General features: G+C 38.8%; 1 protein-coding gene across 1 annotated transcript; it reads right to left on the reverse strand.

Annotated features, from left to right (window-relative positions):
• Positions 1 to 8289: 8289 nt before the first annotated feature.
• LOC143854543 (eukaryotic translation initiation factor 4B3-like) lies at positions 8290 to 24765 on the reverse strand. Its single transcript, XM_077364564.1, has 2 exons — positions 23641 to 24765; positions 8290 to 8669 (listed from the first exon to the last, which is right to left on the reverse strand). The coding sequence occupies exons 1-2, from the start codon at positions 24726 to 24728 to the stop codon at positions 8633 to 8635; spliced, it is 1125 nt and encodes a 374-aa protein (XP_077220679.1). The 5' UTR covers positions 24729 to 24765; the 3' UTR covers positions 8290 to 8632.
• Between the last annotated feature and the right edge of the window lie 1802 nt (positions 24766 to 26567).

Here is a 26567-nt window from a genome sequence, read left to right on the forward strand (position 1 = left end):
TAGATGAGATCCATGAGCAATGTGGGGCTATTTTTTTTTTTAATTTGAGTTGAGAGCTTACTTCACACACACCAAGGTCTTGGGTTCAAGTCCCCATACAAGCAAAAGACTCTTGCTTTCAAAACAAGAGAGAAACTTTAATTTGAATCTTCCCTCCAAAATTTTAAATCACAAAAGTAAACGTAACTTTTGACTTCTATATTCTTTAAAATTTCTAACAACCATGTATGGCTTCTACAGTTCTTTCCATCCTTTTTTCCATTATCTAGTAGAGCAATGTTTTGGTGAAAACACCAATTTGCTATCGATAGAGAGATTAAGAAGGCTGTGAGTCTTTTCCATACGAATCCAGGGAGACATTGTTCTCAACATGGTTAACCACCTTAATAACAACTCTATCACATTCCCTGGCAATGACTGTCGGCCCTGGAAACTGCCCATTCACCGTAACAATGCTCTTGGTGTGACAACTGAATCTGAAAATTACAAGCAACCATCAAAGTTAAAGTCAATCAAACACCAGAAGATGTGGTCCTCAATTATTGTTTGTAGAAAATACACATTTGTGATTGGGTAATCTATTCAGTTTTGTAAAATAAAAGGGAGAACAGAGAATGGCATAAGTCAGAATAGGGACTTTGAGGAACCAAGTCAGTGCTTCAAATTGATCTATAAGACATTGATGGAACATTAAATTACATGCTCTAACGATTATAGAGCATATGAACTGGAAAATTGTTCTTTACCTTATCTCATGCAAAGCATCCAAGTATGCAATTTTATCCAGGGAAAGTTAAGAGAATAAACTTTGCAACCTGGAAAACACTTCAATGCATAAAGTATGAAAGCTCTCAGTAGTTAAAGAGGATTCCATGACTTAGAAATTTTCAAACAAACAATGCTGGAGTAGAATTCATCGTAATCAATCAAATGAAACATGCGTACTAAACTGGAAAAACATGTATAATGAATATCCTTGACATTGCCTGCCGATTAAGAAGAGGATTTTCTTTCTTCTTTCCATATGAGTTGTTCAACTTTGAAAAAAACATAGTATCTAAAAAACAACCAGAAAATGGTCAGAAGGCTTAACACTATTCATTGTTTTTTTACACTAAAAAAAAGCCAGATACCAAAAAAAAATAACACAGCAAAGTTGTCCAGGAACAAAAAATTAAATCAGAAATTAAGAAGCACTACACTGGAAAAACATGTACAATGAATATCCGTGACATAACCTGCAGATTAGAGTAAAGTATACCATCACCATCCACATGAAATTATACCTAACCATCACCACTGGTATCATTCCAAACCCTCAGTAAGACCAAAGGGATCAAATCACCATTGAAGCAAGTATCTTTTCATCTTACCATCAACCAAAAGAAGTAGAAGCTGGGCCTTGAGAATATTAACAGCACCACTAAAAGGGAAAATTATCAGAAACTGCAGAGTGTGGTTGAGTTCACGAACGGGAATAGAAAAAGGTAAAAAATAGAAGGAAAATTTCATATGTTGCAATTTGTTCCCGCCCGTCCTTCATAAATCTGGGAAGTGATGGTTTCGAAAGGCAGACACAGCCTTTCACCTCCCTCTTTCTATGACCAGAAAAGCTCTGTTAAATCCAGTCTGTAAGAACTGGTGAAGGGGTTCAATTCCTCCTCCTTTCCTTTTAAAGGGTTTTTTATGCATCTGCTTTTGCTGTGATCTGTTATTGATTGATTGTCGTTATTTTTTTGTAGTCTTTTCTTCAAAAAGAATCAATTGTGAAGAAAGAACTCAAGATACAATGGTGGTGCTAGTGAAGATAGAAAATGCCTTACCATTCCGTCCCAAAATACAAAGATCAAGTGGAGTGAAACCCTCTCGAATGTAAATCGTCTCTCATCCTCTATTTTCCCGTGGCAAGCCATCAACAGCCATATGGTCTCTCTCTCTCTCTCTCTCTCTCTCTCTCTCTCTCTCTCTCTCTCTCTCTCTCTCAGCCACCACCACCATCTCTCTCGGGTTTTTCTTGCAGGCACCATTCACCAACAGCGTATTAGGATTTAATCCTAACGGTGGATGTGGCCTTAGCAAGATCAACGGCCGAGATCATTTTAGTTAGTTAAGTGTTAAAAGAATAAGATGTATCCTTTTATTGTGAAAGGGTATATTTGGAACAGGTGTAACTTGAATAGTTTTTCACAATAAAAGGATACATCTTATTCTTTATTCAAGTTACAAAAAATAGTTTTTCACAATAGTTTTAGTTTTTCACAATAAAAGGATACATTTTTTTGTATATTTGGTGTAACTTGACCTTAGTGCCCTCATAACAGGTGTTTATTGTAACTTGAATAGTTTTTTCTTTTTTCCTTGTACTTTTCTAACATTGGCTTTTGCTTTATTATGGTTGTCTTTAGCTGCAATGAATTTCATGAAGTGTAACTTGCGAGGATGGACCTGATGAACTTGGTGTAATCACTATTCTCTCTTTCCATTTTTGTTTATATTTGTTTTGATATTCAGTTTTCATTATTTTCTCTTCATTTGACTGAACAAAAAAATCGAAATGGGAGATTTTTTATTGTGGGAAATGTGTTGCACATACATTGGGTCCCACTGATGTTTTGAGTTCCATGAACAACCAAAGTGTAACTTGAATGGATAGACCTGATGAATTTGATGTAATCACTATTCTCTATTTCCATTTTTTGTTTATATTTGTTTTGATATTTAGTTTTCATTATGGACGATAATATTTTCACCCCCGCTCAGTATGCATTCGCCCCACTTATAACGTGAACGGGGGGCTGAAAATATCATCGTTCTTCATTATTTTCTCTTCAATTGACTAAACAGAAAAATCGAAATGCGAGATTTTTATTGTGGGAAATGTGTTGCACATACATTGGGTCCCACTTATGTTTTGAATTCCATGCCCAACCAACAACCATAAAACTAGGGGTGGACATGGTTCGGTTCGGTTCGGTTTTGGGGTCCCAGAACTGAACCATATATAATCGGTTCGGTTCGGTTCTAGGTTTACCCAACCTTCACCAAATGTAGATATTTTGCTTAATCATGTTTATAATCGGTTCGGTTCGGTCCGGTCCGGTCCAGTTTATATATGAACTACAAACATTAACAGGCACAAATTTGGGATAATCATGCACAAATTTGGGGGCTTGAATTAAGATTTTAAAGGCAAAGCAACACGTTAAAGAGGGGTGAATTAAAAGGGGGTGGGGTGATTTTATCAAATGAGGAGGCATTGGGTTTTAAGGTGAGGGTCGGTTCTCGGTTCGGTTTTCAGTTCCGGGATCCTAAACCCAGAACCGAACCGAATTTCCACTGGTTCCAGGATATCAGAACCGGAACCGAACCATATGTGCCGGTTTGGTTCGATTCCTAGGTTCGAACCGGAACCATGTCCACCCCTACACAAAACCATGCCTAAGTTCTACACGCTTCAGAATTTCATGTCTTCAGATGGTGGTGTAAGTGCATTCATTTTGATACATTTAAGTTCAGTTACTAAAAAAATATGTTCAGTCATAAATGTTTTGGTTACTTTAATGTATCTATAGAGGAGTATCTCTAACACTGGATTTGGTTAGCATTCTCAATTGGGATGTAGCTAAGGTTTGTCAAATAATTACGAACTATTTTTTTAATTCAATTTATTCATGATTGACTGAGTAATATGATATTAGCTGTTTCTTGGAATAACGCTTTCATGTTCTTCTGCACTAAGGTCATGTTTGTTTTGGATTTTCAGAACCAATTGTGAGTCCGTTGTGATTCCAAAACTGGTTAAATGGAACCAGGTCATAAGCTTATATGTATATTACCAACACAAGCAATCTTTATGGAATTCTTGATGTTAGACCTAAAATCGGTAACAGGTACAGCAGTGATGTAAGAGCTGAGCTGGATGACTAGGGGAGCTGAGTCCTGAGGGACCGGAGTGAACGAGGAGAGAGGTGGTCGAGAACGAGTCCTGCTATGAGGGCTGAGTCCTGCACAAGGCAAGCGAGGTCAGAAGACCAGACCGGGTTTTACTCCGGACAGGCCCTTCGACACTCAAGTCAGTATGAGCAGGAGTGAAGGGGAGATGTCTAAGAGTTTTTAGGGAGAGAAGGGATTTTTCATTACCCATTGGTCTGAGCTTTGATCCTCTATTTATAGGAAAATCTGGTGAGGTGTCCAGGACAGGTGGCGGCCTGTGAGAGGCTGCAGCTCACCTACTCTGAGACAGGTGGCGGCCTGTGAGAGGCTGCAGCTCACCTACTCTGGGACAGGTGGCAGCCTGTGAGAGGCTGGTGTTTTCACACCCCATCACTTGATAATGCTATCTGATTGTAAATCCACTTATCTGCATTATCTTTTGATGGATGTAAAAACCAGTTAGGGGCCGTTTGGATACCTCAGATTTTGTATTTGGATTTGGAATTGAGTTTTCAGTACAAAATGAATAGATCTGCCAGCTCAGGTTGAGGGAGACAGAAAGGGAAGGGGGTAATTCCTGCTGCAGGGGAGAGATTGAGGAGCCAAGAGAGTGAAGGAAACTGACACATCTGTGGATTTCCAATTTCTTATTTCCACAGCTTATTTGGAAATCTGATTTTTTTCACTGTCAATCGCTGAATTGGAAATTCAAGGATTTGATCGAGATCTAAATGTCAATGCAAAAAGGGCTACAAATGTGAGAATTTCAAATCAAAATCTTCTCGGCACCCAAATGGGCCCTTAGGATTTCTTTTATTTCTAAGGTTTATAGGATTTGTTTGATGGATCCCAATTTTGATACATCATATATTAATGCGACTTGAATTGTGGCCGGTCGGTATGATGGTTTTCTGTTTCGTGCTTTCAATTTCCCTTTTTTCAATTTTATGCATTTTTAAATTCTATTTCGTTTATGGTGATTTTATATAGGAGATTTCATATTCATTTTTTCGCATGCCCATTTATAGACAATCAAAACAAAATGTCTCTATTTTCTATTGTGATGTGTTCCTGTTGTATGATGTCTCAATTCGTATTTGTTTGTTTACTGTAAATTTATTTCCCATCACTTATAGGACCTTTTGCACCTTTGAGATATGAACCAGTGCAGAGATCGTCGATGTCTCATTTAATGACTCCAGAGAGTGAGAGTTGGAAGCAGAGATCTGATGTCTCATTTTATGCCTTTCCAAGTAAAATCTCTGCTCTTGGTAGAAGCTCTGCTAATTCTTAAAACTATGTATATGTGTTGTGTAGGTGTCTTGCCACCACTTACTTTTTGATAACCTTGCTTCCTGAACCCGGTTATTTGAGATACCTCGTACCATATATGGAAGGTTTGTTTAGGTGTAAAGGATCATCTTACTCTTGGATGAGGTCTTCTATCATGTTTTTTTCCCAAGCTTGAGAAGAACAATATTTGTTGGTTTTTCTATTGAATGATTGATGATTGGAAGTTTGTCTGAGAGTTTATATTAGGGCTGCAACTCGAGCCGGGTTTTACCCGACCCGCATCGACCCGACCCGAAAATAACCTGGGCTGGGTTCAGGTTTCATGGGTTTCGGGTCAAGCCGGGTTGAGCATTCAAAAGCCCGCATGAATCTCGGGTCGAGCCGGGTTTGAAGGAGCCCGACCCGACCCGACCTGAGTTACATAAGTTATAGTATGTACATTTTTTTTCTATTGTTAGTTAAAAGTTAAAAGTGAAAACCCACGCACCCACTGTTACTGTATGTGAGTGTAATTTCTACTTCTATGAGTTGAGTTGATTCAAGTGTTTGATTCGGCATTGTTTGATTGTAATTACAACATTGTTTGATTACGGCATTGTTTGATTCAAGTGTAATGTGAGTGTAATTACATCGTTGTTTGATTTAAGTGTAATGTGAGTGTAATTTCTGCTTCTATGAGTTGAGTTGCCTTGCCAAATAAGAATTTTCCTTAAAAAATTGCGTCAAGGTGAAAAAACCTGACCCGACCCGACCAAACCCGAGATTTATCATGGGTAGGGCCGGGTTTGGGAATCGTGGGTTTTCTGGAAAAAAACCGGACCCGACCCGACCCGAGATATTTCTCGGGTAGGGTTGGGTTCTCCAAAACCCGACCCGCCCGACCCGAGTTGCAGCCCTAGTTTATATTGTTGGTTTTTGCTGTACATTATCAAAAGCGACTGAATAATTGTTTTTAGTGTTATCTGACACGGATTATATCTCTCACTCCTATATTACAACCCGCTTTTTTCCTTATGAATAATCTACTTTCCTTATGAATAATATAATTTCTAATCTTTACATTTACAATTAAATCTTCCTTACGAATGTACCTTCTTTCTTTAAAAAAAAAAGTTATAATGCGTTCTTTTGTTGGTCCCCCGTGCATCGTACAGGCGTCCCACTAGTGCATAATGATAATCAGTTACGTTATATTTGGACATGACATTTGAATTTTGATCCCATTGTCAATTAAATGAGGTAGGAAACAAAATATCTAACATGATAACATAGAGATCCCCAACAGAATTGCCATTGTGCTCTAATCCTCACCATTTCGTCCTGTTCAAGGAATCACAGTTCCAAAGATTTTGTACCTCTCAAAGTCCCTGTTCGTTTCAGATTATGACAACCGACGGTGAGGGCCCCAACCGATAAACTATCTCGGGTTGGGGCCCTCACCGTCGGTTGTCACAACAAACAGTGGGGTTGCAACTCGGGTCGGGTTTTCCAAAACCCTACGCTACCTGATAAACTATCTCGGGTCAGGCCGGGTTGGTCCTTTAAAAAAAAGGCCCCAAGATTCCTAAACCCGAACCTTTCCGACAGAGTTTCTCGGGTTGGATCAAGTCGGGTTTTTCTACATTCTCGATACATACACCATAATTTATGTTCTAATAGTTGAATTTATGATGCAAGATCTATTCCAATCTAATGGTTGAACTTGTATATTCAGAACATATCTTGGTAAACAGTTTTTTTTTTTTCAAAAGACTTCGCCCTATCTCAACTCAACTCAACTCAACTCAACAAAGCCTTTGTCCCAAACTAGTTGGGGTCGGCTAAACATGCATGGCGCTCACATTAAAATAACATTTAATCTTCGATATTAAACCTATTTGCGTTAAGAATCGCTAAGTCCCAAGAAATTATTGTTGTTGCATGGAGTGATAATGGTTAATTCACAGGATCATCCTCATGGAAGTGATAGGAAAAAAACTGGAGATGCAACTCAGTTTGGGCAGTCGGGTTTTCCAAAACCCTACCCTACCCTAGAAGAAATCTCAAGTCGAGTAGGTTTATAATTTGAAAAACTAGAGATTCCTAAGCCCAGCCCATACTTTTTTCAGGTCGGGTTGATGCGGGCCGGGTTTTGCCCTGATGAAAAGGGCCAAAATCTCTTCAAGCCTTGTTTGATTTGGATTTTGAGAATCAATTGTGCCCATGACTGGTTATTGGAGTCAACATTATATGTAATTATGTGTCCCATAATCAGTTTTTTTTTTTTTTTTTTTACTCCAATAATCAGTTTTTAACTCACAATCGGTTCTCAAAATCCAAAATAAACTGGGGATTTGGCTCTGGATTGCTTTAATTCTAGGGGTTTTTGAATTTGGAAGTTACCACTAGGTAAGTTTCCATAGCAAGGCTCAATCCGATTAAGCTAGTTTTGGCTCTAGATTGCCGATTTTTAATTCCAAGGTTTCTCTCTGAATTTGGAAGTTACCACTTTGTAAGTTTCATACCAAGTCTCAATCCAATCAAACCCGTAGCAACTACCAATTTGGCCATATCACCCAAAATCGTTAAGATATGGTGGTGAACCGGTTCAGACCAGACCAGCACCTTCACTGGTCCAGCTCACAGTTCGATTCTCAGAACAAAGCCTACCTATATAACAAGATATTCAAACCCCTTTGTATTGATATGACACACTTTGTTATTTTACACTTTCCATTGAATGTTACAGCTTTTTGGTAATTGTAACTCCAATAACATCCAAATGGAGAAATAGAGAAGCCTAAGCACTAAAAAAAGGAGTAAATGCAGATCATCATCTCCCAATTAAAAAAAAAAGGAAAACATACTCCAAACTGCAGAAATAGCTGGATACATACTCCAACCTGCTACCATTAGTGCCACCCGCATGTTTGGTGCGCATAAGAACAATTAAAGAACTCTGATCATTTGTTAAATATCACAAAACAACTATCAGGTTTCTCTTCAGCAGAACAAAAATCTCTCAAGGTCTTTCACCCTCTGCTTACTTAACTAGGCAGCAGATTTATACCAACTTCCAGAACATACAGAAAACTGTCTTAATCTATTTAAGAGAATAAGAAATGGCAAAGAAAAATTGTCCTCTATGATAATCCGAATGTCGGTTGACACGAAAAAGATGAAAAAAAAAAGATTTAAAAAAACACACCCATATGAAGTGTGGTGATATCCATACAAACAGCCTCCTCTAGGCTACAATCACACATTTAAACTACCAAAACTGTCTCTGTCCTGCCTTCCACAGTAACCAAAATGGAGGAAAGAGAAAGAAAATAACAATAAAAATAAAGAAACATAACAATTTGCTAATCCATAATTACTAGAACACATTTGGAATCATTTCAATAGAATCTCGCTCCCATTCTCTTCAGTTATCGGCCACTCCATCGTCGACTTTCTCCACCCTACACTCCAATATCAGTTTTCCAAAAGAAGTCAAATACACAGCACACAAGAACAGTATAAATGATTTGAATGACGATAATTATGACAGGAAGCAAACAAAAAAGAGTTAGTTGGAGATTAGGCAAATATATCTGATTGCTTGACTATATTGTAGTTGAAACATGCGAGAATGAAAACCATAACTGGATGTTATATTTTCTGAAAAAATCAGTGTTTCGAGAATGAAAAGCACATGCTCATTTGGTGATTCAGAAAGGTTAATACCTGCTTGTAAAGGGATTCTTTTTCAGAACAAGTGTAGCTACATTAGCCCTAGTATGAGGATTTTTTTAAGAACAAGTGTAGCTACATATTAGCCCTAGTATGGGGACAGCGAGAACATTATTTGCGTTCTGAAGAGATGTAATAAGCTCCAATATACCAGTAATAGAACAAAGATGGGCGACAATTAAGATTGCATTCAAATAACAAAATTACACCAATATAAACAGTCAAAGCCAACAGAAATTAAAGTATGTAGAGTGTTGAGTAAACCAGGTCAATCGATGATAATATTTATGCAGGGAGGGAGAGTTCAATGAGAAAGGGGCCAGCAATAACAAGGAGCTCATTGATGAGGATGAAAAGCCATAATTAGATAGCAACATACAACGAATGAGAAGGTTTGAGCGCTTAGGGTGTAATTTAACTGATTCACACCAGAGATCACTATCCAGAAGAGAAATTAATTTCTTTACGAAGGATGGATACCTTCATCTCCAACAAATGAGTATGGTGAGAACTCTATAGGAGATGTACCAACATCAAATGCACCACTATTACCTAGCAGGTTATAAAAGGTCTTCTTGAGAAGCAACATTTTGTGTGTGTGGGGGGGGGAGGGGGTGGGTGGGTGGGTCGGTGCTCAGACCAAAATTCTACAAGGGAAAAAAAACCTGAAATACTGCAATAAACTTCAACTCTGACAGGTCTCTTATAAACCGATACATTGCATGATACTATTTCATTGGCTGAATGCAAAAAACTTTAAACAGTTTAATAAACTTCTACTCCATCATAAAGTCTCAAAAATCAGATCATTGTGTGACCCTCCTTCATTGGCTAATCTATCAGCCTCACTGTTAACTTTTCCTTTCACACGCCAAAACTGAATTTCATAGATCTCTCCTCCTTCAAGAGTTTCAAAGATATCAGCTAACTTCCATGGATAGCCTTGCCTCTCCTTGCACCATCTGAAAGGTAAATTTGAGTCCAATAATCAGTTTTTCGACTCACAATACTCAACTCAACTCAACTAAGCCTTTGTCCCAAACTAGTTGGGGTCGGCTAATGAATCCTTTAGAAAAATTTCATGAAGAAGGTGAAAAGATATACCCGGCTCAAGTTAACTAAATCTAATCCTGACACTAGTTGGGTTCGTCTACATGGATCATTTTCTTCCATTCTATCCTATCCAAGGTCATGTTCTCTGTTATGTTCCTAGCCCTCAAGTCTTTCCTCACATTTTCTACCCAAGTTGTTTTCAGTCTGCCCCTACCTCTTTTTCGACTCACAATCAGTTCTCAAAATACAAAACAAACTGGGCTTAAGAGGATCTACTTAAATATATGATTCCTCACATAAAAAACGGAATCTAAATCCTGAAACCCTGCCGAAGAGCCAGAATAGGTTAGTCTAATATCTTCATTCCAGTCCCTAATAATTTGTGCACGTCCAGGCCTAACTTTGCTTGCACCATCGAAATGTTCATCTTTATACATACCAATGGGGATGTTTTCCACCTAGGTGCTATCACAAACTTGGGATTGGGAAAGGCACTTTTTAAATAAGCGTTTCACTTCCTTCTCACCATTAAAACCTGCATTCCTTTAAAAAAAGTTTGTCATTACAGCCCACTCTAAGCACTCTCATAGATGATCTTTTTTAATATCTTAATATCTGTAATTTTCCGTCTTCTCTCGTTCATTTCCATCCAGATTGTCTACAATGTAGCTGGTAGACACAGCTTCCATAATGTTCATAAGAATCAAAGTTCACCTTATCATGAAGCTTGGCATAAGCAGGAGGAACAAATCGACTTTGGAGTAGAATAATAATAAAAGGATGATTAAATCAGGGATTAATCATTCAGTTTGTACTATGGGAAGTTGCTGCCCGCTGATGTAGACATTTAATTTTAATTTTATCTAATAAAGTTATTTATCCTTTCAAAAATAATATTGTAAGGGCAAGTCTTATACAATGAAACAAAGAACATCTTATAGAAAACCAAATGCACATAATGATACTTTGGACTCGGAACACATAAAAAAGTCTTTTGATGTTATTCCAACTTTATACGCAAATAGTGGAGAATTCAGATGATTAACAGAAAGTAGAAAGGCAGGTCACAGTTGCAGCTTTAAGAGTCATGATCCTGGAAGACAGAGAAATTGGCAAATTTGTGTCATCAAACGAGTCCCAAAGTGTCCTTGGATCAGATCTTATTTGAGGATATTGAATATCGTCTATCTCAAAGGAGTCCAAGATAGTAGGAGCACCTAACCACACAGCCCACAAGCTTCTCCTTGCAATAATCAATGTTCAATTTGAAAATCATGCTTTAGAAAAGGCTCACACCACCCTGAGTGTTTCCCTGTTAACACGTTGGGGAAGGAACTGGGAAGACGCTAAAGGAGATGGAAGATCGAGATAAGCACAGCAACACCATTAAAAAAACAAGGCAAAAGAGTTGTGGGAGCCGAAAGGGTTGGAATAATTTAAGCACTAGGAAACATTCTACTCGGGTGGAATATGAAAATCAATTTTTGGAATAGTAGGGGGCTAGGAGCAGCCGAAAAACGGAATGCGGTCAAAGAATTGGCAACAAGGATTGGGACTGGTTGAATAGTTCTTTCAGAATCGAAGATAGAGGGGGGGAACTAAACCCTAATTAACTGTTTATGGGGTAGAACATAGAATGGGCATCTCTTGATGCAAAAGGATCAGCGGGAGGTATCATTGTGATTTGGCATGAAGATAAATTCTCACAAGAAAGAAGGAATAATCTACATCTATTGTGATAACAAAGGTGGGGAGCGACTTCAGATGGATGTCAAAGGTGGGGAGCGACTTCAGATGGATGTCAAAGGTGGTTTATGGGACTTCAAGGGAAAGACACTGAAACAAATTATGGGAGGAACTAAGAGAGATAGATACTGTCATGAGAAAAGTAGATCTGAGGAAGTCACTTCTATGTTTGGTTGCTTGGGGTGGCTCGGAGAGTAATGGAATAGGAAGTCAAATGGAGGAGACAAGCATTTTGATTTGCCAAGAATTACCTTGGAAATTGTGCAGTAGTGTGTGGTTGCGCGGCATATACTCGGAGAGTAGGAGAAAAAGTATGGCGTGTCATTACCAATATAGGGAGAGAGGAGAGAAAGGGAAGAGAGAGAGAGAGAGAGAGAGAATCATTCCCTAGAAAATTCAACCATAATTCTTTGCTTTTAAAGAGGGGGACAAGAAAGAGACAAGCAATTATTACATGAGAAACATCCAAGGGAATCAAAGGGAGTCCAATGCATTTTTGGCAACCAAATGTGGAATGGCATACCAAATCCAAACCAAGTTCCGACGGCTGCCGAGCTTTTGTGCAACCAAACGAAGCATATAATTATGAAAAAACTGTCCAAATTCATCCAACATTGAAAATTATATGATTTTCCATTGGCCATTGATAGCTATGGAGAATGGGATGGCGTTCTTCCTCTTATAATGCAAAGAGCATTGTCAGGCCCAACATCATGTCACTGCCCAATCTTATTAGAAATGAAAGATTGGAAGGGAAAACTGAACTTTTTAAATTTGATATGGCGATGTGTGAGATTCCGGGGTTTGACGACAAAGTCGAGGGTTATATATGACTCAAGGAATGGGACAAGAATTCAAGAATTCAAATTCTTCTATTGGATGGTGGATGCAAGAAGGAAAATCAACAGTATTAAATGCTAAGTAGATTGGAAGGAGTTAGTGGAAGACAGAATCACATTAAGAACTTGATTGTTCAGTACTTTTTTTTGGAAATGGTGGAATTTTATTAACAAAAAGAAAGGAGCCAAGGACCGGGGAGGTCATGAGAACATAGAACACAAAGGGGATCAGAAATTACAACAATCACAATCATCAATGACGTAAGAAATCGAAGATCTCAAGGGATGGCCGATCCACTCTGGTCCTAGCAAGTAGGTCCGCCACTATCCATAAATCGATCATCGAATATGATAGAATTGAACCGGGTGACCCTCCACTCGATCCAAGATCTTGTGTAGTAACCTACCAAAAAACCATTGAGGGAGTTGCCCTCCACAATAAGATTTTCCAAATCTGTTCTGACCGTCAATCTAATGCCCTGACAAATAGCCCTCACTTCCGCCTCATTAGAGTCCTTGATTCCTATAGGACCAGGGAAAGTCCAATTGGTCGAACCAGTTTTGTCTTTGAGAAGACCTTCAATACCTGCCAGACCCCGGTTGCTTAACTAGAACCATTGAAGTTTAGCACAATGTTACTTGGAATGCGGATCGTTCCGGTACGTGGTACGGGAACGGGGTACGATGGTAGCCTGGTACGCGGTACGATGAGGGCATATATATATATAGGAATATCAGTCCATAATACTGTGGACCCCGGTCCGGAGGAGGCGAAGAGAGAAACGAGTCCCCCGTCGGTCCTTTTGAATCATCCACATGAAAGAAAGTTCTACCAAGAAACTCTCGAAACAGGTGCCACCCTCACAGCATAGCACGAGTGGCGATAAATGAAAAAGATACCTCTTGATCCGGAGCCAGAGCTCGAAACCAAGACGTACCTAAAATAACTCAGAGTCGCCATCCATAGATAGGCCATGGAACCCCAAAAACAAATCCTCTGTGCAATAGATAACCAGAAATATATATGAGTCCGTGCCTGATTACTGATAAGGAAGGTCCGAAGAGCATCTCAACCCGTCCGAGTGCAAGCACTTGGTCTCTTATACCATTTATTATTAACTTTAAAGAGTTTTGGACGAAAATCATGTGAAATGAGAACAAATATCCCCAAGCGAACGTCTACGTAAACATGCATGACCCAAGGATAGAAATAACAAGCATACACAAAATAATAAAAGAAGAGTGTCACCTAAGCATTGCTAGGTTATGAGTGACATGCCTAATGGGTGTCTAAGTTCTGGTGGGCAAACGCATGCATGCTACAGCTAAAGGTATAAAGTCTATACAGGAAAGTAAGAAAACACAACAAAACATACAATACAACTCGATACCACACACGACACAACACAACAAACCCTAAACTCTAAACGATTTCACCCGATTCTTTGGATGGTCTGGTATTCATCCAAAGCCGCCTACGTATCCCCACCTCCACGAGAATCAAAGCAACATAGTTCTTCGCGCCTATTCTAAACTATAATGCCTAAGACATCTAAACATCTATCATAGACTCGACCTAAAAGACCGGACTAGTTATTTAAAGCTTCTGGAACATTATTTAGGTTAAAGTGAATTGTGAATTTTAGGACTTCCTATATGCCCTAACTAAATGCAAGTTAGCCTTAAACTAATGTAAGTGGTTCCTGTATTCTATGTGTAACTAGGCTGTATGTCCTAAGGAAAACAATGGGCAAACTAACGCATCATATTCTAGTCATCAGTCGACGATGTTGATCGCCAACTGACCGGACGGATGCGTTCCTAGCTGGGACAAACTCCTAACTCTAACACAAACACAAACCAAACACACAACATATCAAAGAACAGATCAAGGACAAACTCCTAACCCTAAAACTCTCTATCTAGGACAAACTCCTAGCTCTAGAGGAAGATCTTTTCGAAAACAATGTTTTAGAACATTTTCATGTTTTTTTTAAAGAGTTTAAATGATTTATTTACAAAGTTTGAAATGCTTATTTTGAAAGGTTTGACTGGACTTTGGATAAAGATCTCAAGCTGCCTACGTACCTCGTGAAAGATGATCAAGCCAACGTAGATCGGAAACAAACTCTCCTATGCTTCTAAAATCTTTTTAAATTTTTCAAAAGTTTTAATGTTTTTAAATTTTAAATTTCTGGTGTTTATAGATTTTAAGATGTTTTCACCCTTTTGGTCAAAGACCTAAGGAAACACATAAAGCAACACCCTAGGGCCAAATTCTAGGGCAAAGGGAAAACCACAAACAAACAAACTCACTAAAAGTGAAATGACCTCAAAACGAGTAAACTAGTATCCCAAGGAAAGTGAAACTGATCTAAGATCCCAAGTAGAGAAGATTCTAATAAGACTGTGCTAGTCTCTAATAAAGAAGAGCGGCAACAACTCTAAAGGATAAACTCCTAATTAAACACTAAGAAATGGTCCATATAAGTCAAAGACTCTCTAATAATGCTACCAAAGCGATAAATGAGTCAAAGTCTCTAATAATGCTACCAAAATAGGGACTAACAAGACAAAACGTCTCCTATGGGGGAAACATCTAACACTAATGAAACAAAGCACGTCTCCTATGGGGCTCCAAGTATCCCTATCATTGCTCCTGCAATGATAAATAGAGACAAGGCAACAAAACAACCAAATTGGTCTCTAACTAGCAGGGGGTACAAGTTGGGGTACAACTTATACAGGATTCTATAAATGAGGCAAGGCATGCCTCCTATGAGTAAACTCTCTAATGCATCTAATGTAAACTCCCTAAGAGTAGGTTCTAAATGAGACTTGTCTCCACAGGAAAATCGTCTCAATGAGACTGAGCGTGTCTCCTAATATGGGCTCTAGATAACTCTTTCATTGCCCTTGCAATGAGGGGGAACTAATATCTAACGGTACCCAAAAGACTAGACAAATCTTCTAAAAGAGAATGGGAAATGCTACTGGGACTTGACAAGTCCTCTAAATAATGGGCTACTAAGGTTTAAAGGTGTCTAAAAGACTAAAGAGAAGACTCTAAAGAGAGGGAAAAATTCTACCAAGACTTGGCAAGTCCTCTAAATAATGGGCTACTAATGTCTAATGTCTAAACATGTCTAAAAGGCTGGGATAGCCTCCTAAATGAAAGAGGGGAAAGCTATTAGGACTGAGCAAGCTACTAAGACAGAGCAAGTCCCCTAAGGATGGGCTTAGGATTACTCCTTCATTGCCCTTGCAATGAGAAGGGTTCTAATATCTAAAAGATATCTAAAAGACTGTGTTAGTCTACTAAATAAAGAGGGGAGCACTACTTGGACTGAGCAAGTCCCCTAAGGATGGGCTTGGGCTAACGCCTTTATCGCCCTTGCAACAAAGAAAGAGTTCTAATGTTTATGGTATATGTCCAATAGACTAAAGAAGTCTTCTAAAGAAGAAAAAAGGAAGGGACTTCTACTAGGACCAGGTAGGTGACCTAAGGATGGGCTTGCCTTCATCGCCCTTACACTGAGAAATAAAGGAATGACTCAAAAGGCTTAATCATTAATGAAACTAAACAACTCTCAAAATCCTAAGGAAGGAACAAGGTATAACCAAAGATTTACTGCTAATCCATCCTTCATGAGCCAAATAGATTTAGCTCATACCAATGAACAACTAAACAACCAAAGTACATAATAAAATGATTAAGAAGTACAAAAGAAAGTGACCACTAAGTATAAGAAAAACTGAAACATTAAACCTTATCTAATAAAGTCATTAGCTATTCTTATTACTAAAATGTAATAAAGTAACATGCTCATACTACTCTGGAAACACTATCAGATGTTAATAACAAATATATTTTTTTTAAACCGAAACTTTAGGAAATATGATCAAATTTGTGAAATAACAGAAAAAGTAAAGATGACCTCATCCACAAACATCTAATCATGAAATCAGAGTTATTCCATTCAAACTGACTGAAGAAGCAATTAGATACACATATTACCACATAATTATTCCAATATTATCTTTTATTACATCAAGAGAAACAACATATGCCTAATATCATATTACCCCTGTATGTATAAGATTAAAAATCCTCATATAACCCTACATACAAATAATAACGAAAACAACACACGCATTTTTTAATCTTCATATCAAGGCTCACAAATCTGAACACGGCATGATTCATGTGAGACTAACTCATATCATAAAATACATAACCCTCTGTATATGCTATTTGATTTGTGTAGGACCAATATACCCAAACATATACTGCCAAAACAACTTAGAATAAGGCAAAATATTTTCCATCCTATAAACAAATGCATTAATAAGGTATAGGCTAGCCATATTCAAGCCTGGAGAAGACTGAATGTAAATAGATAATATCATTCCATTGTTTCTGGTATTCACATTCAGCTCACTGAATAATCATACACACCAGTCACATTCAAGCAATTAGTCAAAACATCGGCATGTGAGGAGGTAGAGCTTATGAAAATAATGAATCAAAGACAAGGCATATCAATATATATCATACAGACAACAAAAATAATCATCATTTCACTCCAAAAAGAATCAAGAAAAAGATACAATCAATATATACACTCTACTTCGATTACAACTGGTTAGCTGGGATAAGACTTTGAAATCTAACAAAAGAAGAAAGACTGAACCCTGTTCTAAGATTTTTTTTTTTTTTTTTTTTTTTGAGACGGAATATTCAATATCCCTTTAAATACGAATATCCAAGTTCAGTGCAGAAAACAACTCCTGATAGTAGCAAAATATAATTCATAGCATGGAATAACTACTTTGGAAACCACACTAAACATGGCGGGCACAAGCAAATTGCATATCCGTTACCATATGTGACCCTTACACTTATTCATTTCAGCTTCAAACAACAGGAGGTTCTTCTTCACACCATCCACAAATCACACAGGTAAAAGAAGCATAATCCATACAAGAAGCAAAATGTAATTTAAAATTAACTATGCAACAGTAAAGCATGTGAAATAGTGTGACTATGAAACATTATCATCTCCAATACATCTTTAGACTTCTATATGACTTCCATTTCTTGAGACTGAGCCCTGTTCTAAGATTTTTTTTATTTTTTATTTTTTTTGAGACAGAATATTCAATATCCCTTTAAATACGAATATCCAAGTTCAGTGCAGAAAACAACTCCTGATAGTAGCAAAATATAATTCATATCATGGAATAACTACTTTGGAAACCACACTAAACATGGCACAAGCAAATTGCATATCCGTTACCATATGTGACCCTTACACTTATTCATTTCAGCTTCAAACAACAGGAGGTTCTTCATCACACCATCCACAAATCACACAGGTAAAAGAAGCATAATCCATACAAGAAGCAAAATGTAATTTAAAATTAACTATGCAACAGTAAAGCATGTGAAATAGTGTGACTATGAAACAGTATCATCTCCAATACATCTTTAGACTTCTATATGACTTCCATTTCTTGAGACTAAGCTCCTATTAGTAAATTAATCATCGAATATATTTCTGTCACAAAGCTTTGATTCTCAGAATCTTACTTAAACATAATAAGAACAAGTCAACAAAGTGCAAGTGTGGGTACATGGGTACAAGCACAGGGTTATGCTAAGATTACTTAGGAATGACTAAACATTGGCAAGTTAGAACATTGTGCAAGACAACCCATGATTGTATTATTTCCATCTTTACTCATTAACAGGAAAGCGTAGGTGAATGGAACTCAAGTGAATATGACAACATTGCTCTGATTGACCTAGGATTAATTGAACCATCTATTAATAGTCAAATCATTTCTCAATTTCACCCAAAAATTATAAAATAAAATGTAGACAAAATAATTTGAATCTAACTTCAAGTACCAACAACTCATGTTTTGCAAAGACAATAAACACAATTTAATCAGAAATAGCTACTAAACAGGAAGACCTTAAATTTTAACCCTGCGCACGTGAGGTGAACTGAAAATTCTCACCTTGAGTTCTTCCATTTTCTTTCAAAACATTACAACATCAAAATCCAAAATCAAAAAGAATATAACCCAGCAAATCAATTCAAACAAGACATTACAGTTACGATTATGCCAAGCTAACTACTTATTCCACTCCAGATATGAGCTTAAGCATTCGAGACAACATCCAATCCAAAGAAAAATTACAGATCTGATCTTTATCACCATAAAAATTTCAAAATTAAAAATGGGCAAAATATTAAGACAAATCATCACACTGATCTTATCCATTTATTAAAGAAGCTATGATATCAAAGATCTATAATCAGAGAAAACGTGACCTAAAAAAAAAAATCAATACCTATATCAAATTCTGATGGAACCATCTTTTAGGGATTCATTCCCATTCAGACATAATAAAAGATAATCTTAGTATCAAACATCCACGCCTCAACTATCTTCATAAATACTTGTTCAAAACCACCACAGCAAACAAGACATGCTGGCCAATTCAATATAACTATGACAAGTTAAACACAGAATCCATGCAATGACAAATTGAGGAAAAGAAAGGAAATTACCTGATCAAATTGGCGAGAAAACAAGTGTAATTTGATTCTCCTTCTCCTCTCGTCTGCTCTTACGATACAAGCACTGTTAAAGCTTTGAATAGTTCAGATCTAAGCTATGGAGCTTCGGATCTAGGGTTTCAAGGAATTAGAGGATAAAACTAGCGTATGGTAGATCTTGAGTTTTGAAGCTTATCTAGTATAGAATGTAAGAAAACATAGCTGGAAGATATAATGCACACTAAACAACCGGAGATTTGCCTGAATCCAACCGGATCCGCAGGAGAAGAAGGCAAAGACGAACAGGGTTAGGGTTTTGGAATTTGGGTTTCAAATTGTGAAGATGATGGTTGCTGTGATGGAGATGCAACAAAGAGAAAAGATCAAGACCGGCCGGAATTTCAATCGGGACTTGCCGGAGATTGGCCGGAAAAATGGAGAAGAATCTAGAGTTTGGGTTTTTGGCTCTCTCTCTCTCTCTCTCTCTCTCTCTCTCTCTCTCTCTCTCTCTCTCTCTCTCTCAGCTGGAACGAAAAATGAGAAGTCCCTTGATTTTTCATTTTCTGCTTTTATATAAAGAGGCATTGACTAATATTAGCACTACCATTTTTTTATAGGCGCACCACCAAAATGGTGGGCGCGCGAAAATGGCCGAGGCATAGACGGGATAATTCACCTCCCTTTCATGCTTTTGATCAACATTATATGGTATTTTACCCCCCCCCCCCCCCCCCCCTCCCTCTCAAATCTCACTTGGGCAGCTCCCTTATGTATATATGTATGACTATTATTCACTCAGCAGGGGGTGACCAAGATAAAAAAACATGGGAAGAACAATTGACTCTTATTGTTATTACCCATAGAGATGATATTGACACTCTCCTATCAGATATTCCACCCTCCTTATTCCTATACTGCACTATGCTACGAACTTCACACATTTATTGGGCAAACCTCAACGGATTCGGACGAAATTTTAGAGGAACCTACCTGGGACCCTAACCTACTCTAGGGCAAGATTTATGACTCTAAAACATTAGTCTAATGGGGTTTCTAACCAAAACAAAAGGGTAAAAGGGGTTCGGTCAAAATGGGGTGTCTACAAGTACACACTGCATACATTTAATACACAAAATATAATAACCTCATGTATGTCATACATATTTTTTCAAAAGGAAAGTTCCTGTTGGAATATATGAATATCCTTCCATAGTCCAATACTACATCCATTTTATAAAAAAATAAAAAAACCTCATGTATGCCCTACATATTTTTTTCAAAAATAAAGCTCTAGTTCCAATTCAACCCAAAATATATAAAATTTGTAGCTCTCTCTCCATCTCTCTCTTAGTTAGTCTACATGCATATCTCTCTTTCTCTCTCGCGGGTCGCCGCGGTTCGTCATTTTTGGCGATCCGGGTCGCTAGCGAACCACGTTTGGGATCGTGCGACCCCAGATCGCGGATCGGAGGGCAGTTGGCGAATCCGGTAACTATTTTAGCATCAACCAACCAGGCTAGGAGGGGTCGGGAGGGGGGGTCCGTTTAGATGAATGTTCGGTACTTTGCAAAAGTATATTCGAAGGAACAATGTTGGAAACCTAAACTGGGAAGGATAGAATTTAAGCACTTTGAAGTTTGAACAGGATCAGAGCGGGTGGCTGGAAAGAGAGTTTGAAGAAATGGAAGCAAGATCATCTATAATTAACATGAAGAAAGACAGCCTTAGAAATGAGGGCTTTCCTATGGAATTATATCAAAGATACTGGAAGACGATCAAAGAGGATGTAACCGAGTTTGTAGCAGAATTTCATACTAGAGGCAAGCTCGGAAAGGAATCCAACACCAAGATTATTACTCATTCTAACGAAAGGAGCAGTTGGGTCGAAGGAATTTAGACGATCAGTCTAGTTCATAGCGCGTACAAAATCACAGCCAAAGTTCTTGAAAAAAGAATGAAAGAGGATATGGAGGGAGTTATATCGCAATTCCAAGCAACTTTCATCGAAGGCAGAAAAATATTGGATGGTATAGTCATTGCAAATGAAGTTATTGACATATGGAAAAGGGCTGGCGCTGGCATGTAACACATCATTTGCAATATTGGTATGGAGATAGCTTTTAACAACGAAAAGTGGAATTTTGTCAAATTTAATTAGAAAAAATTGGGTTTGGGGAAAGATGGTGGCGGATAATAGCTTGTATGCCTCCGCCAATGTTCTCAATCATTGTGAATGGATCCCTGTATCACATCTTCAGTTTGCCGAGAGAGAGAGAGAGAGAGAGAGGAATCCAATAAAAAGTTGAAGCACCTAATGAACGGGAAGAAGGTATGCAAATCAAAGAAACATAGAAACATTGGTATTGGAAGATTAAGGATGTGTAAAAAATGTTACTACATAAGTGGCTATTGAGATATGGCAAAGAGAAAGATGCAGTATGGCACGAAATAAATGGGATTATATCAGTGTTTAAAAATGCGGATGTGACACGGAACTCGGCCAAGAAAAATCCTTGTCAACTTGGCGCGGACGCGACCAAGAACGTCGTTGACATGGTCATAACTCGGGAGAGTCAAAGAAGTTTGTATTGACTCTGTAGGGTAAAATGCGGAATGTGGAATGCGGAATGCGGTGCAACGTGGAACACGGCCAAGGTAAAAGGGAGTCGTCTCGGGCGAGTTCCAAGTCGAGTCAACGAGTATTTAAACATTAGGTTATATACGGGAGGGGATAGTGGTATTGGGAGAGTAGGAACGCACATATAGGAAAAGAATTGGGTGCATTGAAAACTATACGTGGTCCTAGGTGTATATGAGACCTTTGTTAGTTTGAGAGGGGAGGAAACTAGATTTTGGCTAGATCTTTGGTTAGGCGAGTAGTCTTTGTTCCATGCATTTCCGAACCTATACCTTTTAGCGACCGATAGAGGGGGAATAATGTGATTATATGGTGAGGGGGATGACCGCTTTGCAACTATAAATATCAAGATCGTGAATTCATAAACTAAACTTAAGTAGAAGTCAGAAGGCCATATAGATTGAACAATATAAGATTATAGATAAAATTAATAGCCCAAGGCAACAGTTCACCTGTACAAAAAAAACCATGTATAATTATCTCGTAACAAAAAGAATTCATTATTTTCATGTAAGACTAACTGATCATAAGCATTAACAAACAGACCATCTCGTACTAACCATTTTGGGATCAAAGGTACCACACAACAATATTTTGGAACAAAGTATAATACATGGGAACTAGTATTTAGGGGTGCAAGTTTGGCCCTGCAGCCCTGACCCGCCCTGAGCCTGAACAGGGTCAGGGCTGGATTTTCCAACCCTAAGGGCGGGTCAGGGTTCATTTTTTTAGACCCTGACTCAGGTTGGGTCGGGTTCTAGGTTAATGCCTCAGGTACCCTGACCCGGCCCGACCCTAAGTTTTCTATTATAGAATTGAATCATCTGTGCATGTTTCTTTTGCTAATGTTTTCTATTATCTTGGATTGATGTTTCTTTAGATTATTATTATTAATTGTCTCGGTTGCCCGTCATGTTGTTGAATTCATATTGTCTTATTTTGTTCCCTTTCTCTGTTTATTGATCATTTTGTTCTATATGATAAGTGGTTGCTTTATTTTTCGCACTCTTAATAGGTATTTGCACTAGGGTCAATTAGGCCAAGGCCAGCATTGAGCCCTGTAGGGCGGGCAATGGGTTGAGGTTTTTCGGCCCTGACTCAAGGTCAGGGCGGGTCAGGGCTGAGATAATGGGATCCAGGGTTGGGCTAGGGTTTTGAAAAACCCGACCCAACCCGACCCTATTGCAGCCCTACTAGTATTCATACAAATTTCTCCTAAAACCCATTAGCTGATTAACCTAACTATAGGTCAGGGCGGGTCAGGGCGGGTCAGGGCTGAGATAATGGGATCCAGGGTTGGGCTAGGGTTTTGAAAAACCCGACCCAACCCAACCCTATTGCAGCCCTACTAGTATTCATACAAATTTCTCCTAAAACCCATTAGCTGATTAACCTAACTATAAACAATTCAATCAATCACATGGTAGAATTATTGTTCAATAATCTCTACAGTCCAAATAAGAAAAAGAGAAATCACTGACATAAACAAGTCTGGCAGATAAAAGTAGTGTTTTCACAGCATAGAATAAAAAACTCAAACAAACGATATGATCCAAAACGAACAGGGCCTTAGGTGATCACAATTCAATCATTCTAAAATTACACACACTAAGAAACTCAAACTATACACAATTAAATCAAACATATCAAACTATATACACAATTCAATCAAACACACTAAGAAACTCAAACATACTAAAATTAAACATACTAAGAAACTCAAACTATACACAGTTCAATCAAACATACTTAGAAACTCAAAACATACTAAAATTAAACCCAATTTTGAGTCGAATAATCAGTTTTGATCAATCAAAGCAGTCAACTGAGGGAAGAGAATACAATAACAGACCTTGGACTAACATCAGCGGAATCAGTCTTCCTCCAATTCATCTCCGTCCGATCCTCAGACAGACCACCCCGCCCATTCCCACTCCCAAAACTCTTCTTCCCAAAGGACGGCCCATCCAATCCACCAGAACCCAGCTCCTTAATCTTCATCGACTCAATCTTCTCATCGATCATCTTCCAATCCTGCCCTTTCTCCGCCAAAACCTCCTCCCTCGGCCGAGCTTCCCCAAACGGGTTCGAACCCTTCGCTCTCGCCAGCCCCTCCCCATTACTCACCGGCACCGTCCGAGGCTGCAACACAATCCGCGGCCTCCCACTCCCTTCTTCCTTCTTCCTGCCCCACGAATCCGAATCCCCACCATTCAATCCCTCCTTCTGAAACATCTCAAACCCACCACCTCTCTTCTCCTTGTAACCATCAAACCCTAACCCGCCTCTTCGGGTTTCAGAAGTCACAAAGCTCTTATTTGAAACCCAACTCTCAGATTCATCAGCCCTAGATTGTGAATCAAAGAAACCCCCTCTCTCCCCTCTATCTCTCCTCTCGAACGCGGGTGGGGCCGATTTCTTCCCGGCGCCCCAGTCATCAATCTCATCAGCACGAGACGGCGCCGACTCCCTATTAAACCCTAACCCTCCATTTCGCCGGGGCTCATCCGAAACCCTAGACGAACCCCAGCGCGCCGAATTCGCCTCCTCCCCGGAGCCGTAATTACGGAATCCGCCGCCGAGACGGGAGGAGGAGCGTTCGAGCTCTTCCGCGGAGCGCTCGCGTGGGCCCGTTGGGAGGAAGGTGAGTTCCTCTTGGGTGAGTCCGACGGGCCGGGTTTGGGCCTGGGCTTTGGATCCGCCATGGGTGACGATTTTTCCTGTAGTGAACTCGGCCAGAGAGACCGGTTGAGATTTCTTCTTTTTTGTAGGTTTGATGGTGGCTGCAGAGAGAGAAGGGAAATCAGAAAGGGGTTTCTGCTGAGTCAAGTCCGAGTCGAATCGTTCGTTGTCTTTTTGGAGAATTTCTAAGGGTTCTTGCTGTTCTGAATCGAGAGCCCATGAACCTGGTTTTGCCCACGCCGAAACCTCTGTTGCCATATTTTTCTTCCCTGTGTGTGTCTGAACAAACACGGTGGTACATATATGGAAACGCTTGGGTGTATACACTTTAATTAGGTGTATGAACGTAGATATATGTTACTAATTTTGCACTTGATGTCCGGTATTTTTAGAAACTTAGAAAAGTACAGTGGGCCCAACTCTTTGGATGATCCAAACCGTGAATCATCTCCATGACCATTTCTAGAAACTTCTACAGATCGGAGGGTTAGGATCATCTTAGGTACATAGGATGATCGAAACCGTTCATTTGATGGGCCACAACGTAAATAGGCACCATAAGATGATCCTAACCCTCTGATTTGTAGAGGTTTCTACAAATGGTCCGTTTTCAGATCAGAGGGTTAGGATCTCATCTTATAGAGATGATTTATGGGTATGGCCTATTTACGTTGTGGCAATCAATTGAACGGTTTGGATCGTCCAAAGAAGTGGGCCTTACTGTACTTTCAGATATTTCTTATTGGTAAGATTGAAGCGTGTAAAAATCAACGGTTTAAAAACGACGTTAGTGGGCCCACTGCCGAGATGAAGTGTACGATGCACCTTTCATGTTGTTAAGGGCTTCTTATTGTATCATCATCCCTTTTGGAGGATCTACCAATATTCGTTACTTTTTTACTTTATTCTTTCTGGTAGGTTGGTATTGTTTTGTTGATTGAATAAGTGACACTGGCTCGGAGGATCTTGTTCTATCTAAAGTTATTTTTAGAGGAATGTTTTAGCTCAAGGGACAGGAGGGTGGAGACAGAGAGATTTGAGAGGGCATAAGTGGAGAGAGAGGACGAGAAGTGGCTGAAAATAATAGGGAAAAGAAAAACTCTATTAAAAAAGACATATTTTTCCTTTTTATTTTTATTTTTTTGGAAAAAATACACTTAGACCCCCCTGTGGTTTCTGACACATTCAACTTAACCCCTAATGTTTAAAAAGTTACAAGTAGACCCCCTGTGGTTTCAATTTGTATAAGGTAGGCCCCCTGAACGTAGTGGGCTCACATTGTTTGGATGATCCAAATCGTTCATTTGATAGGCCCTGACATAGATAGGGTGTGCCCAAAAATCAGCTCCATAGGATCATCCTAACCCTTCAATCTGTGGACGAACCGTCAACTGTGGGGGTCTACCTTACACAAATTGAAACAACAAGGAGTCTACTGGTAACTTTTAAGTTGAATGTGTCAGAAACCACAGGGGGTGTAAGTGTATTTTTCCCCAATTTTTTTTGCCACTTCTTATCATCTCCTCACTCATGTCTTCTCAATCCCCTCCTCCCCCTAGCTAATATTCCCTGAAAAAAAAAGAATCATTGTTGCCAAACAAGGCGTAAGAGTTGCAATGGATATCATCTAATAAGTTCCATATCAATGCAAATTTTCATTGCTCTCACCCTCGCACTTATCGCACTACGGAAATAATGTTACCAGACTATGGAATCCCAAATGCAGCATAGTTTTTTATTACATTGGAGAGAACGCCAACAAAAATTTGGCCGAGTTCGCTAAGAAATTTTATTTCAGCTCCGTTTCTTTCAATGTAAAACGGGTGTAAAACATATTTTACGCCCATTTTTCCACCGAAAAGTATGCATAAAATATGTTTTACACCCATTTTATGTCAAAAGAAACAGAGCCTTCGGCAAAATGAAGTCAACCAAATCATCAGTTAACCAACTCAAATATGCATGCCATAAAATTTCACATACACAAGGTGCGCATTTTTAAAAAAAATGAACATACACAAGGTGTAAATAACATGTACAAAACATGTCCCACATCATGAAATTGCCATAAAAACATTGGTTGCCTACTTGGCTGTT

The sequence above is a fragment of the Tasmannia lanceolata genome, unplaced genomic scaffold (genome assembly GCF_043159265.1).
Source record: "Tasmannia lanceolata isolate RefF3 unplaced genomic scaffold, GAP_Taslan_0.1 ptg000020l, whole genome shotgun sequence".
NCBI lineage: Eukaryota > Viridiplantae > Streptophyta > Magnoliopsida > Canellales > Winteraceae > Tasmannia > Tasmannia lanceolata.